This window comes from Echiichthys vipera (assembly GCF_963691815.1).
Source record: "Echiichthys vipera genome assembly, chromosome: 4".
NCBI lineage: Eukaryota > Metazoa > Chordata > Actinopteri > Perciformes > Trachinidae > Echiichthys > Echiichthys vipera.
The window spans coordinates 31,849,548-31,863,837 of record NC_139829.1 but is presented as its reverse complement, the minus strand read 5'-3'; the positions used below and the strand labels follow the sequence as shown (position 1 = coordinate 31,863,837).

Here is a 14,290-nt window from a genome sequence, read left to right as displayed (position 1 = left end):
ACAAAAAAGGAAACAGATGGCGTGTTTGGACACACCCGCATCAGAGGTTATTGCTTTTACGACGGATTACCCGTGAAGTCACGGATGTCTTTTGATCGGGAAGCATGTTCGCTGAGAACAAACACACGACCCTCACTGTGTAATCAGGAGGAAATGGGGTCTGGGGAACCAGGTTGAAGATTTCCAGTGTTCTGCAGTTGCTACGTTGTTGACATTATATTTACAACTAATACTTGATCTTCATTATTGTACATCGTTTTGAATGTTGAAAAAAAAATCAGCTTCAGATCAGTAATAGATTTAGGGCGTCCTCCCACTGTGCCTCCGTCCCGTGCCCCGTGCTTTAGGGTACTTGCCCCCCCTCCAGGCCCGTTTGTCCTCACACTACCTGGGCCTCGGAGAATGCTTCTTGCTGCCTATACGTCATCACGCCGTAACACGTCACACGCATTGATGACGTGTCATGGAGATGCGTGGCTTTGTTTCCAGATCTTTCCGTAGACCTCAGAGTTTTTGTGCGTCTTGTCGACTGTTTTTGAATCTTTTCATCGACCAAATCTGCAGTAAACACTCCACCTCTGCATCACACCAACGTGAACCTTTCGCCGCCATTGTTTTAAATGTCCGCGCATGGTCCCTCCTTCTTTTTTTCTACGTCCCAACAGGCGCACAGGAAATGACCTCAGAGCCGGCGTAGGCCTCGTGCTCGTACATGTGCGCACGCTCGTGTACACTTGCGATCGCGCTTTACTAAAGCCCACCTCTCCCAAACGGGCCGTGGACGGCAAGCGTGTCGCTCCTAGGCGTGGTACGGTTACACTCACACTGGTCAAAGGAATTAGGCTTTACCCGTAAAACCTGTTTTGGCACAGTACGGAAGGACAGTGTGAGCGCGCCCTAAATTCAGTTATTACTCTCTTAGAAAGTACAGAGAAGGAAGAGCACACAGATAAAGGTGAACAAACGCTATCACGAGATGTACAGAATGAGCATGATGAATACATACATAATATATCTGATATGTACATCGTAGTGTTTTCTGTCGTTTCCCCCGTTGGAAGCAGAAAAGCACATGAACTGCATATTAATATAGAATAATCATGCAGGCATAGAAAATCACCCACCAACGCTAAAATGCATGTCGAGGACAATAATGCACCAGCTGGGGGAGTGTCCTGTTGTATAGACATAGTGGGGGAATGGCTCATTGGGTGGACAGGTGTTGGGCAGGGACAGCTGGGCTCATGTGCAGCATGTGTGTTGAGACAACCACTGATTCACTCTCAGATCAGGTTACGGCCTCCGCACTGCTGCAGCATTCAGCCGGTCCCACATTCTGCTGCGAACCACAACACTTTCAGGCCAAACTCGACATTGAACGCGATCAAAGTGTGTCAGGACAGACTGATTTTTGTTTGACTGCAGGTTACACCCTGAGCCGGCTTTGTAGAAGATGCTGGGGAATACAATGGCACAGCTGAGAAAGAAGCAGAGTGAAAAGACCTTTAAAGTCACGTAGGATGCTTGGTTTGGATTTAGGCCACTGATAGCAGATGCTTTAGAAAGAGTGTTTACATGACATACATTATCCCTCCATTGTACTGCCGGACAAAGCAAAGCACGTTAACATATTGGGTTAAATTTGAGTATAAAGACTGGAGTTTCACTCTTTGACATCAGCTTTAAAGCTACTCCATAGGAATGTGTTTGCCGTAGAGGTGACCGCCTCTGTAGTAACTATACCGCATTTACGGCATTGTACACATCAGCTTAACAGCTAAAGCAAGACATAGCTAGCTAGAGCTAGCCTTAGCTATTTATAGTGCCAAATCATAACAAAAGTTATCTCAGGACACTTTACATATGGAGGAGGTAAAGACCACACTCTGTGACTTATTTATGATTTACACAGACCCAACAATTCCCCCGTAGAGTACGACGGCAACGAAAACCTTCACTATAACAGACAGGAACGTCAGACAGACCCAGCTCTGTGGAGGACGCACATCTGTCTGCACCGGAGAGAGGAAGAGAAGGAGATGCAGTCACAAAACCTTACAGCTGTGTGACCGCAATCAAAATGAAGGCCGAGTTCAAAGAGGAGTGTGGTCCGAACCCCTAGCTGATAACACTGACAGTAACTAGTACACGAGACAAAGTAACCGCAATGCAGACAGACAGGCAAACAGGTGTTTAACACCTTCACGTCTTTGGACTGTGGGAGGAAACCGGAGAACCCGGAGAAAACCCACGCAGACACGGGGACAACATGCAAACTCCACACAGAAGGGCCCCAGCTGGGATTCAAACCACGAACCCTCTCGCTGTGAGGCGAAAGTGCTAACCACCATGTCACCGTGTCGCCCTTTTTATTCAGTTCATTAATCATTCATTCATTCATCTTCAACCGCTTGTCCCTGTTGGGGTTGCGGGGGGCTGGAGCCGATCCCAGCTGACATCGGGCGTGAGGCGGGGTCCACCCTGGACAGGATGCCAGTCTATCACTGGGCACATAGAGACGAACAGAGAACCCGGAGAAAACCCACGCAGACACGGGGAGAACATGCTAACTCCACACAGAAGGGCCCCATCCGGGATTCAAACCAGGAACCCTCTCGCTGTGAGGCGACAGTGCTAACCACCACCGCACTGTGTCGCCCTTTTTATTCAGTTGTTGTTGCTAAATCCTGTGTATTCTTTCTCTGTTCTGATGCGTATATTCGTATCCGCTGAGCGCAAAATCCCCAGGTCAAAGTCCTGGTATGTAATCTGTGCACATTCTGATTCTGAGGGAACACATTTTATCCGCAGATGCTGAATTTCTCCCGTCCCAGAATAGGATCCAGCAGCAGCGTGGAGGATCTGCACTGATCTGCACCTTTTGGCTCAGGTTAGAAACAATCAGCCTAAAATAATAGATGGAGACACGGCGACCATTTTGTCTTCACAAAACATTTAACTCTTAGTTTCCGTCCGCTTCACTGCCTCTGTAGCTACACGCCTTTGAGGGCGGATTACATGAATAAGAAATGAGAGCCTCCCACTGACAAGAAATAGATGAATATGACAAACTGCATCAGGGTTTTTACTTCTATAAGGCCTCATTAGCCCAAGAAATACATATTTGGAGCGTCAGAGGGGCAAAAGTGTTGTATATTTGCCCTGCTTTTGGATAACACAGAGGGAGAAATGCATCCCCCCATTGATTCCTACCCTATCACTCACCATGCACGGGGTTGTGTGTCTTTAAGAGAGCTGTGTCTGTTTGGCTGCTCTCCAGAGAGTGGGCCAGGAAGTCCATTTGATGCTAATGCAGCCCGACAGTCACCAGCAGGGTATGCACAGCCACAGCCCCACAGTGGAGCGAGCAGACTGGTCAGTGTGGTGCAGGGGGAAGTCCACCGTGCATCTGTCCACCGTGCTATCACAGGATATCATGTTACAGAAACAGCCCTGTCTACATCTCTGGGACGTGATTGTGTTTACAGGATTGAGTCGACTGTGATGAGCCGACATGTGCTGCACGAACACAATCACATCACGTTCATCAGCAAAATGTCCTCAGCAGAAACAACAGGCGTGGGACTGCATTGCAGAGTTCCCGGCAGGCGGTGGCTCCCTTACATCATGATCACATGCCGGCAAAGGGGAGGGATCAGGAAGTGACGGGACTTCTGGGAAATGTGGTTTTTATTGAAGGCAGACATTCCCAAGACGTGGGCGTTGTCACTGCCTTTTGTTTTTTGTTGCTATGGCTCCAGGGGTGGCAGTGTCGGTCTGTTACACATTTATTGTCAGAGGAATTGTCACAAAATGTGGGGATCACTTAACCGTCCTGTTGCCCTCCAATTTGACTAACACCATTTATTCTTGGGCTCAATTTGACCGTTAAACATCTGTAAAATGATCCTAATCAATGTGTGACTCAAGTGAAGTCGGGTACTTTATGTTTTTATTTAACAGAATGAAAAATATCACTGATGTTAAACTGCATGGAGGGATTTCTGTGTGTGTGTTTTAAAGTAACTCTGTTATTTTAAGTGCTTTTTTTTGTTATTTGTAACATCTGGAATGAAAGTAACGTCCGTTATCAAGGACAGCAGAATGAATTTGACCTCATATAATATTTGAATTGTAAAATAAACAATAATAATAATGATAAAATCATCCAGATGATCAAACTGACCCAAAGGAACACCGATGCCACAAGTACATGTACGATAAGAACAATAAAAAAATATATATAATCATGATAATTTTAGGTTTTTTATGAGTCGTCCCCATAAAATGAGGAAAAGTCATAAATATAAAGCAAAAAAACACAAAAAGATGTCGTTATTTAGAGATGTTAAACATTAAATGGGGTCAATTTGACCCTTAGGAGAACAGGAGGGTTAACCTGCACCCAAAACACCTTCTTATAAATCCAGATTAGCTAAAATGGGACTTTGGAAATATATGGAAAAAACTAAACATCTTACCGTTTGACCTAAAATTGGATTGAGGGATATTTCTTTGTGTTTTAAAGTAAGTGTATTATTTGTAAGTAATATTTTGTGTTATTTATATTATTTGGAATGAGAGCTATTTCCACTATAAAGGACACTGGTGTGTGTTACGTACCAATCGATTAGTCATCATCACAAAAACATACAATTTGAACATTGTCAAAGCTCCTGTAAATGCTATCAATGACAAATAAAGCTTTTAAAAAGATATTTTAATAAAGTATTTTTTATTTGATTAGTAATCATATTTTTTAAGTCGGAACCCTGCTTCCCAAACATCCTCTATAGACGGAGAGGTCGATGTCAACGAGAGTATAGAGAGTAGTTAATAATTGCTCCCGCAGCTGATATCTACTTCAAATATTCTGCTGCGACTAAACCGTCGATGTTAGAGTTCCATCCAACGTATAACACAAAATTTAAACTTCATATACATCAGGGCTGCCCAACCCTGCTCCTGCAGAGCCACTGTCCTGCATGTTTTAGGTTTCTCTCTGCTCTAACACACCTGAGTCGAACGATGTGTTTGTTATAAAGCAGCTGAAGCTCGTCACAGGTTTGAACATCGTTAGACTCAGGTGTGTTAGAGCAGGAGAAACATGCAGGACAGTGGCTCTGCAGGAACAGGATTGGGCATGATATAGATCATGTGTTACGGCCAGGGGTGTCAAAGTGATCCAGTAAAGGGTCGCTGTGGCTGCAGCTTTTCCTTCCAACCAATCAAAAACACACCTGGTCCAACAAGTCAACTGTGTGAAGACAGTTCAGGTGATTGAGTAAGTTAAGTCAGGGGTGTTCTTGCTTGGTTGGACTGAAAACCTGCAGCCACAGTGTCTCTTTACTGGATCACTTGGACACATGCAGAGTCAATCTTGGTCTCACCTGGTTACACCACTCTCGTCACTGTTTTACGTTAAGTGTCCAGAAGAGACTTGTTCATCAACTGATACTTCCAATTATGGACTACTGTGACGTAGTGAATCAAAACACAGCCTTCATTAGACTCTGTGGATCTGTTCTTGGATGCCCTTTTTTATCCATCACTGCACATGTACACTAGACTCAACTGGCAAATGTTTCTATTCTTTTGCTTTTACGTGCGCACGTGTACGAGCACGAGGCCTACGGCGGTTCTGAGGTCATTTCCTGTGCGCCTGTTGGGACGTAGAAAAAAGAAGGAGGGACCATGCGCGGACATTTCAAACAATGGCTGTGAAAGGTTCACGTTGGTGTGATGCGGAGGTGGAGTGTTTACTGCAGATTTGGTCGATGAAAAGATTCAAAAACAGTCGACAAGACGCACAAAAACTCAGAGGTCTACGGAAATATCTGGAAACAAAGCCACACATCGCCATGACGTCATCAATGCGTGTGACGTGTTACGGCGTGATGACGTATACACAGCAAGAAGTATTCGCCGAGGCCCAGGTAGTGTGAGTACAAACGGGCCTGGAGGGGGGGACAAGAGCCCTAAAGCACGGGGCACGGGACGGACGCACAGTGTGAGTGCGCCCTCAGACTCATTTTTGTAACATTGAGGTAGATGCATAGAAAGACAAATCCAGCATGGCCCGTTAGGGTGAACGTACACATTATACGATCATTCACAGATCTCCTTATAGGCCAACAGGAAGACTTCATAGAATGGGCCTGACAGAAACATGCTGGTGCTGGAGATGAAACGTGGAGGTCTGGGGTCCTTCTTTGAGTGATATAGATGATAGAAAAGGTGCCTATTACATGTCAGGGGAGGAGACTATAATCGTATTTTACATGCTCTGTATTCAAAGATAAATGGGAAACAGTACTCAGCGCTCAGTGAGGATGTGCTGTGACGTTTGTGTGCAGACGTGAATCTTTTTCTTTCATGTATCGTGTTGTTTTGTTGTTTTTTGACTTATTAAAGAGATCAGCAAAAGCTTAAATGAGAAAATATGCAGCATGCAGAGCAAAGAAGCACGGTCTGTTGTGTTACGCTGCCACATAGTGGTACCTTTTGGAATGATTTTCACATGGACAGAAGCAAGATGCCACAGTGGCTCGAGACACTTACACTTTAAAGTCCCCCGTTTGTTTTTGTAGGTATGAAATTCTGTATATCAGTCCAGAGCTTGTTTGATGGTGGAAAGAAGTCTATAGGTGACTCGGATGGGAACCGTAGGGTTGCCGGTTCAGGTCCCTGTGTGGACCATGAATGGAGTGAGGACTGGTAGCTGGAGAGGTGCCAGTTCATCTCCTGGGCACTGCTGAGATGCTGTTGAGCGTGGCACTGAACCCCCAAATGCTCGGGATGCCGATCTATTGGCCCCCTTGCTCTAACATCTCTCCATTAGTTGCATGTATATTGTGTGTGTGTGTGTGTGTGTGTGTGTGTGTGTGTGTGTGTGTGTGTGTGTGTGTGTGTGTGTGTGTGTGTGTGTGTGTGTGTGTGTGTGTGTGTGTGTGTGTGTGTGTGTGTGTGTGTGTGTGTGTGTGTGTGTGTGTGTGTGTGTAACCTGAATAATAACAGAGTGAAAAAGTTGAATTCTTCTTCTAACATGAACTTTTGATACAATTCAGCCTCTTATCCGGGGTCGGGTCGTGGGGGCAGCAGGTTTAGCAGGGGACCCCAAACTTCCCTTTCCCGGGCCACATTAACCAGCTCTAACTGGGGGATCCTGAGGCGTTCCCAGGCCAGTGTGGAGATCTAATCTCTCCACCTGGTCCTGGGTCTTCCCAGAGGCCTCCTCCCAGCTGGACGTGCCTGGAACACCTCCCTAGGGAGGCGCCCAGGGTTCATCCTTACCAGATGATCCTGAATGTGAACTTTTGATTGTTTCCATGCCGCATCCATCATGTCATAATAATACATGTCTAAAATCTGAAAAGTGTGTAGCTGCGGCCTCTGCTGGTCTGTCTAAACTGGCTGAGGAGACCCCTAATTTGGCTTCACTGGTTAAATCCTGTTTCTTTCAACTCAGAAACACTGCAAAAATCAGATTATTCTTATTGTTATCGACTTCAGATGTCAATCACATCACTCTAAGGCCTAATTTTTTCTTTGCACTGCCTTGCAGGGTCCCATCTGCTCATTCACACAGCGGTGGCACAGCCTTCAGGGGTTTGGGGTTCTGTGTTTAGCCCAAGGACACTTCGACATGTGGACTGGAGGGGAGATGGTTTTCTACTCTGTGACATGTATATAAACTGAAAATGCCAGTTCCACATTGATTTGCAAACTTTAACCTCAATACACTGAAAAAACTTAGAATCCAGACAGTTTTTTAGACACCAACATGTTTTTATTTGATTTTGTTTTGGTAACATCGTGCCGGGGATGCAGGGATGGTCAGAAAGCGTGCAACCTTTCCTTTGGTTAACTCCACCTCCCTCGCTGGAGGTGTTTCCCGCTCCACCCGCCTCTCTGCCAGCTGTGAATTGCACAGCTTCTTATGCTGGAAAGTGAGAGTAAAGTGCGGTGAGGCATGAGCGTGTTAGACCGATCAGCATGGGAGGTCATCGAGTATTCTTAAGTTCTGCACCAGAAGATCAACAAAAGCTTAAAGGAGAAAATATGCAGCATGCAGAGCAAAGACACACGTTCTGTTGTGTTACGCTGCCACTTAGTGGTACCTTTGGGAATGATGTTCACATGGACAGAAGCAAGATGCCACAGTGGCTCAAGATACTTGGGAGCAAACTGTACTTAAAGGATCAAAGGTGACAGTGAGCCTAATCCTTGCCCCTCTCAGAATGTATGTAAACTATTAACAATAGCCTATAAACAGTATTTTAACTGTAGAAATTCAAATTGGAGCTCATTTGAACTGTTTTGCATATTCTTTGAATGTCTGGAGAAGCGATGGAAGTCTGGAAAATGAAACTCAAATGTTAAACAAATACTTCTCGTTGCCCTCCGTCTCCCCGTGAGTCATCGTGCTCACACAATAAAACACTGGTACAATTGTGATAATGTGTTACCTTTCGGGAAGACATTTCCCTCAAACGATCCCATCATGTTGCCAGCTGGCCGGTACTGCCCGACCACAAAGACCTTTTTACCATCGGTGGCCATGCCCACGCCCAGCTCAGTGCTGTCCTTCCACACCACCTGAGTGAAGTGACCTGCAGGAGGAGCCACAGCAACTTTCAAAAGAAGACCCATGTTTTATTCAGTGCATTTCATTACATCTAACACAACGTACTACAACTTACATGCATAGAAACCCCAACATAAGGCTGATAAAACAAGGTATCGAAGCAGTGACTCAAGTTTTATGAATAATAGTTTGTTCACCCCGGTGAACGAGAGGATCGCCTCCTCACGCCTGCGGGTGGTAGGGGAGAAAACTCTGACTGTTGTTTGTGCATATGCACAGAACAGCAGTTCAGAGTATTCGGCCTTCTTGGAGACCCTGAATTGAGTTCTGCATGGGGTTCCAGAAGGGGACTCCATAGTTCTGCTGGGAGACTTTAACACCCACGTGGGCAACGATGGGGACACCTGGAGAGGCGTGATTGGGAGGAACAGCCTCCCTGATCTAAATCCGAGTGTCGTCAGTTATTAGACTTCTGTGCTACTCACGGATTGTCTATAACTAACACCATGTTCGAACATAAGGATGCCCATAAGTGTACGTGGTACCAGAGCACCCTAGGCCAAAGGTCGATGATCGATTTTGTGATCGTATCATCTGATCTGAGGCCGTATGTTTTGGACACTCGAGTGAAGAGAGGGGCAGAGCTGTCAGCTGATCACCATCTGGTGATGAGTTGGATCAGAGGATGGGGAAGATTCTGGACAGACCAGATAACTCAAACGGGTAGTGTGGGTCAACTGGGAACGTCTGGAGGAGGTCCATGTCCGAGAGATCTTCACCTCACACCTCCGGTGGAGCTTTTCTGGCATCCCTGTGGAGGTTGGGGGCATTGAACCGGAGTGGGCGATGTTCAAAGCTTCCACTGCTGAAGCTGCAGCGGTGAACTGTGGCCTCAAGGTCTCAGGTGCCTCAAGGGGCGGGGACCCTGGAACACCGTGGTGGACAGCGGTGGTCAGGAAGCTGTCTGACTGAAGAAGGAGGCCTTCCGGGATATGTTATCCCAGAAGACTCCGGAGGCAGTTGGAAGGTACCGACAGGCCGGAAGAGCTGCAGCCTCTGCTGTGTCAGAGGCAAAGCAGCCGGTGTGGGAGAAGTTCAGAGAAGTCATGGAGAAGGACTTACAGGCGGCACCAAGGTGCTTCTGGAAAACCATTCGACATCTCAGGAGGGGGAAACTGGAACCGTCCAAGCTGTTTACAGTAAGGACGGGACGCTGGTGACCTCAGCTGATGAGGTAGTCGGGTGGTGGAAGGAGCACTTTGAGGAACTCCTTAATCCGACCAACACGCCCTCTTTCGTAGAGGCAGAGCTGGAGGCTGATGGGGAATCATTGTCATTATCTCTGGCGGAAGTCACTGAGGTAGTCAAACAACTCCACAGAGGCAAAGCCCCAGGGATCCATGAGATTGGACCAGAAATGCTGAAAGCGTTGGGTTCGGAGGGGCTGTCCTGGTTGACACGTCTCTTCAACATTGCGTGGAAGTCTGGGACAGTGCAAAGGGAGTGGTACCTCTGTTTAGAAAGGGGGACCAGAGGGTGTGTGCAAATTACAGGGGTTTCACACTACCCCGCCTCCCTGGTAAAGTCTTTTCTAAGGTGCTTTTTGTAGAGACTCCAGGAAGAGTAAGAACTAAGACAGAAGCTAATGGGGAACTTATTAAATAAACAAATAAACTTCACTGCTTCTTATTCTTATGCCCTAATCTTCAAGTCCTACATGTTTGTGGCATGTTTGAGGCCTGATGTACACATTTCAGATCTATCTCTAGGATGTCCTATGGAGCTGGGTTGTGTTTTACCCGTGTTTCCATTGAATCCAGGGCTGCCCCAGTTGTAATCCTTGATCTCATTGTACCACGCTTCTACAGCTTCTTTCCCTGAAACATGAAAGAGGAAAAAACAACAAAAAATCAACATCGCATGAAAATTGGATTATGAATAGAAGTTTGTGTTTCACCATCAAGCTCCTAAGACAGTCCCCTTAGTCAAGGCCGGAGAGAGAGCACGGACTCGACCACAGGCAAACAACATAAAATCAAAATTGTATGAACCTTGGATTTGAGTTTCATATCTTAAACAGAGCTGCTCTGGAAGCAGATATAATCTCATTTGATTGATAAATCAGCTTGATTTGAACGGTTTGTGGTTTGATGAAATAACTAGGCATTAGTTGAAAAAAGAACGCCATGATAAGAGAAAGGAAAGAAAGAGGTTGGGTCTAAAATCCACCTGTCAGTTTAATGGGTGCAGAGCTGTATTTGTTGTAGACGTTCTCTCCGTCCTTAGTTTTACTGTGCTGCAGGGTGCCGGTTGCCAGCAGGTGATCGGCCCATTGCTGAGCTGCATCAGTCAGCTCCTTGTTCAGGGTCATCTGTGGCACGTTGTGCTCGGCCCTGTAGGCATTGTGGGTTTCCAGGAACTCCTTTTGAAAGCTTGCACCTGAAGAGAAAAAGGACATTATCAATTGATGAGCTCTCAGTGCATTAGATGAAGCATGTCTTGCTCAATCACTGAGGCCGGCGTTGTTTTCATTTCTGTATCAGAGAATAACGGAAGCCCTAAAGGGTCACACGTTACTTTTATTTTATTTCCTCGATAACGAAATGATTCATTTGAGATTTGGGAAAACAAAACGATAGTGTTGTTTATTAAATCATTGCAGGAAACATGGTTCAGTGTAGCGACGTCAGAGGAGCAGGGGAATATGGATCACCATCACAGATCTCTTCGGGCGCACTCACACTATCCTTCCGCACCATTCCCTGGGCTTTAGGGTACTTGTCCCCCCTCCCTCTCCCCCCGCGCCCTATACGTCATCACGCCGTAACACGTCACACGCATTGATGACGTCATGGCGATGCGTGGCTTTGTTTTCAAATCTTTCCGTAGACCTCGGAGTTTTTACTGCTCGTACTCGTACACGTGCGCACGCTCGTGCTCGTACATGTGCACTTGGCCCACCTCTCTCAGACGGGCCGTGGACGGTTATGCGCGGAGCGGTTGCACTCACACTAGTCAAACGCACTAGGCTTGACCGGAAAAACTAGTTTTGGCCCGGTGCGGAAGGACAGTGTGAGTGCTCCCTTGAATCAAACACTTTTATTCTGTTACAGATAATGTTCACATTAGTGTGCGTCATCGAAGAAGACGTTAGAAAGGCTTCAGCTTTATCTGAGGCCTGAGTGAGCCTGATCTCCTCTTTAACTACACAGGTTTTCCTGTTGTTTAAGTTCATAACAGTAACTAACCAACTGAAATCATCTGTCAGTGTTGTCTGTAGTGTTCTTCAAGATATGAGAAGTCTTTACGAGGCCTGACCGGTCACTGTGATGGAAATCTCGGGCCTATCACGTTTCATTCATTCATTCATTCATCTTCAACCGCTTATCTGGGGGTCGGGATCGCGGGGGGCTGGAGCCGATCCCAGCTGACATCGGGCGTGAGGCGGGGTCCACCCTGGGCAGGACGCCAGTCTATCACAGGACACATAGAGACGAACAGAGACGGACAACCATTCACACCTACGGGTGATTTAGAGTCATCAATGAACCGAACACCTGCACGTCTTTGGACTGTGGGAGGAAACCGGAGAATCCGGAGAAAACCCACGCAGACACGGGGACAACATGCAAACTCGTTATCATGAGAAAATGAAATAAGATGTTTGTAACGTATGACCCTTTAGGGCTTCCGTAGGAAATAATTCCTGAGCAAACAATGCACTAACCTGCCATTGTGTGTCGGTGGTTATGAACGCTGAAATGAAATCAGAACAACAAAAATGAACTCAAATGAACTGAAAAATAATAAAAAAATATCAGATATTAGTAATAAGCACACATGCACACATACGCCCAACTCTCAGGCGTAGTGTGGTGGTGAGGAAAGGATTGAATGTCAGTAAGCAGAACAGTAACAGACACTCTCCTGTGACTGCGCTGATCAATGGCACTTACCTGGTTCGAGGTCTGGAGGGATGTCCCGTAAAGATGCTGCTCCCTTTGCTTTCTCGAAGCCAGTATTTATGAGGCAGACCTCGCCCACTCGTCCGTACGGAGGAGGAGGCAGACACGGAGCCCGTCCCTGTAATTATTTCCCTGTGCCACTTATCATTTAAGAAAATGACTCAGTGCACTGATGTTTGCAGGATCTTCCACATTCTTCCCATGCAGATTTGATCAGATCTGCACACAGAGGATGGATGCAGGCTCGGGCACAAGGCGCATCAGGTATCAGGGTTTAGTCACGAACTAAGACTTGGGTTTGATTGAGATCTGACAGATTTAAATGATCGTGCTGAGTGTTTATGTCTCTCATCAATGAGTCCCAGACAGATTAAGGTGCACACGGCTGCAGATCGACACATTCTTCTTTTGTGGTTAAGTAAGAATGTGATAATAAATAGTCATTTCTTCATTTTGGGGTTTTCTAATATGCTCGGATAATAACTAGGGTGTGCTGCTAAGTCTCACTTACCATTCTGGATCTAGGTTAGTGTGACTTAAGCTTAGTTAATAAGGCAATTAAAGAGCAGCAGACATGCCTTAAGTAAAGGAAAACATGTAAACAGGACGCTGAGGCGTGAAGGCAAGTCACGGTTCTGTCAAACAGACTGTGGGAACCTCCCCTTCTGTAAAAACAGAAGACTTCAAATGCACACGGATCTCATTAGCACACCATAAAACACTGTACTCACCATGTTTACCACAAATCCAGCAAATGTCTTTCTAATCATAGCGACGCGATAAGTGTCTGGCCTCAGCGCTCCACTGTTGTGTTACTGTGTTACTCAACCATCTTCAGATCGCAACAAGTAAAGCTGTTATGGAGGCTAGTCGTGGTTTTGTGTTGCAAGAAGTCATCTCAGGGTCTTTTTCAGCAAATGCACTCATCAAATAAGCCATCAAGACCATTTTCTTCCCCGTCTAACAACTATTTACGGAGAAATCCAGGACAGTCGCTAACAGTCGGACGTGGCTAACACTGATTAGCTCGGGGCAGCACGGTGAAGGCATTCAAAGGTCTTTTTTTAACCACTAATGCTGCTGAAAATAACAGCAAACCTCTGCAGCAGCATGAGAAGAGTCCCTACACACAAAACAAAGCAGCAACAGCATAGTTAGTGAAGCCAGAGTTTATTAAAGAGTGTTTTAAAGACTTACCTACTGGCCCCTGTACCAGCTCCTCTCATAGTAAAGTCCATTACAGTGGATTACCAAAGTCAATCCCAAAGGAAGGAGCCCATTGGTGCTTTGTTTTGTGTGTAGGGACTCTTCTCATGCTGCTGCAGAGGTTTGCTGTTATTTTCAGCAGCATTAGTGGTTAAAAAAGACGTTTGAATGCCTTCACTGTGCTGCCCCGAGCTAATCACTGTTAGCCACGTCCAGCTGTTATTCTCCGTTAATAGTTCATACATGAAAAAAACTCTCTCGATGGCTTACTTGATGTATGTAAGTGCGGGAAAATGGAATTACACTTTAATTCACAACTATAAATTCATTTGAAGGGTCATGAGTAGAGTCATCAGTAGGCTTTAGTCCAGTTATTTTGTGCCCGGTTGTTCATTTCCTGTACACACAACTCTAACAGGATCCTGGTTTGATTGCCTGCATGCACTTTGACTCCTCCATAGTCAGCCTCATGCTCGTGCTCATACACGTGCGCACGCTCATGCGCGTACACGTGCAAACGTGCTTTACTAAA

The 14,290-nt window shown here is 46.0% G+C and overlaps 1 protein-coding gene across 1 annotated transcript; it reads right to left on the bottom strand.

Moving 5' to 3' along the window:
- Positions 1 to 3,457: 3,457 nt before the first annotated feature.
- LOC310946367 (Golgi-associated plant pathogenesis-related protein 1-like) lies at positions 3,458 to 12,340 on the bottom strand (the record flags this gene model as incomplete). The annotated part of the gene is made up of 5 exons (XM_083912809.1): positions 12,315 to 12,340; positions 10,817 to 11,026; positions 10,387 to 10,464; positions 8,469 to 8,612; positions 3,458 to 3,519 (listed from the first exon to the last, which is right to left on the bottom strand). Exons 1-5 carry the CDS (start codon positions 12,319 to 12,321, stop codon positions 3,458 to 3,460), a joined length of 501 nt encoding a protein of 166 aa, XP_083768935.1. The 5' UTR covers positions 12,322 to 12,340.
- Positions 12,341 to 14,290: the final 1,950 nt, after the last annotated feature.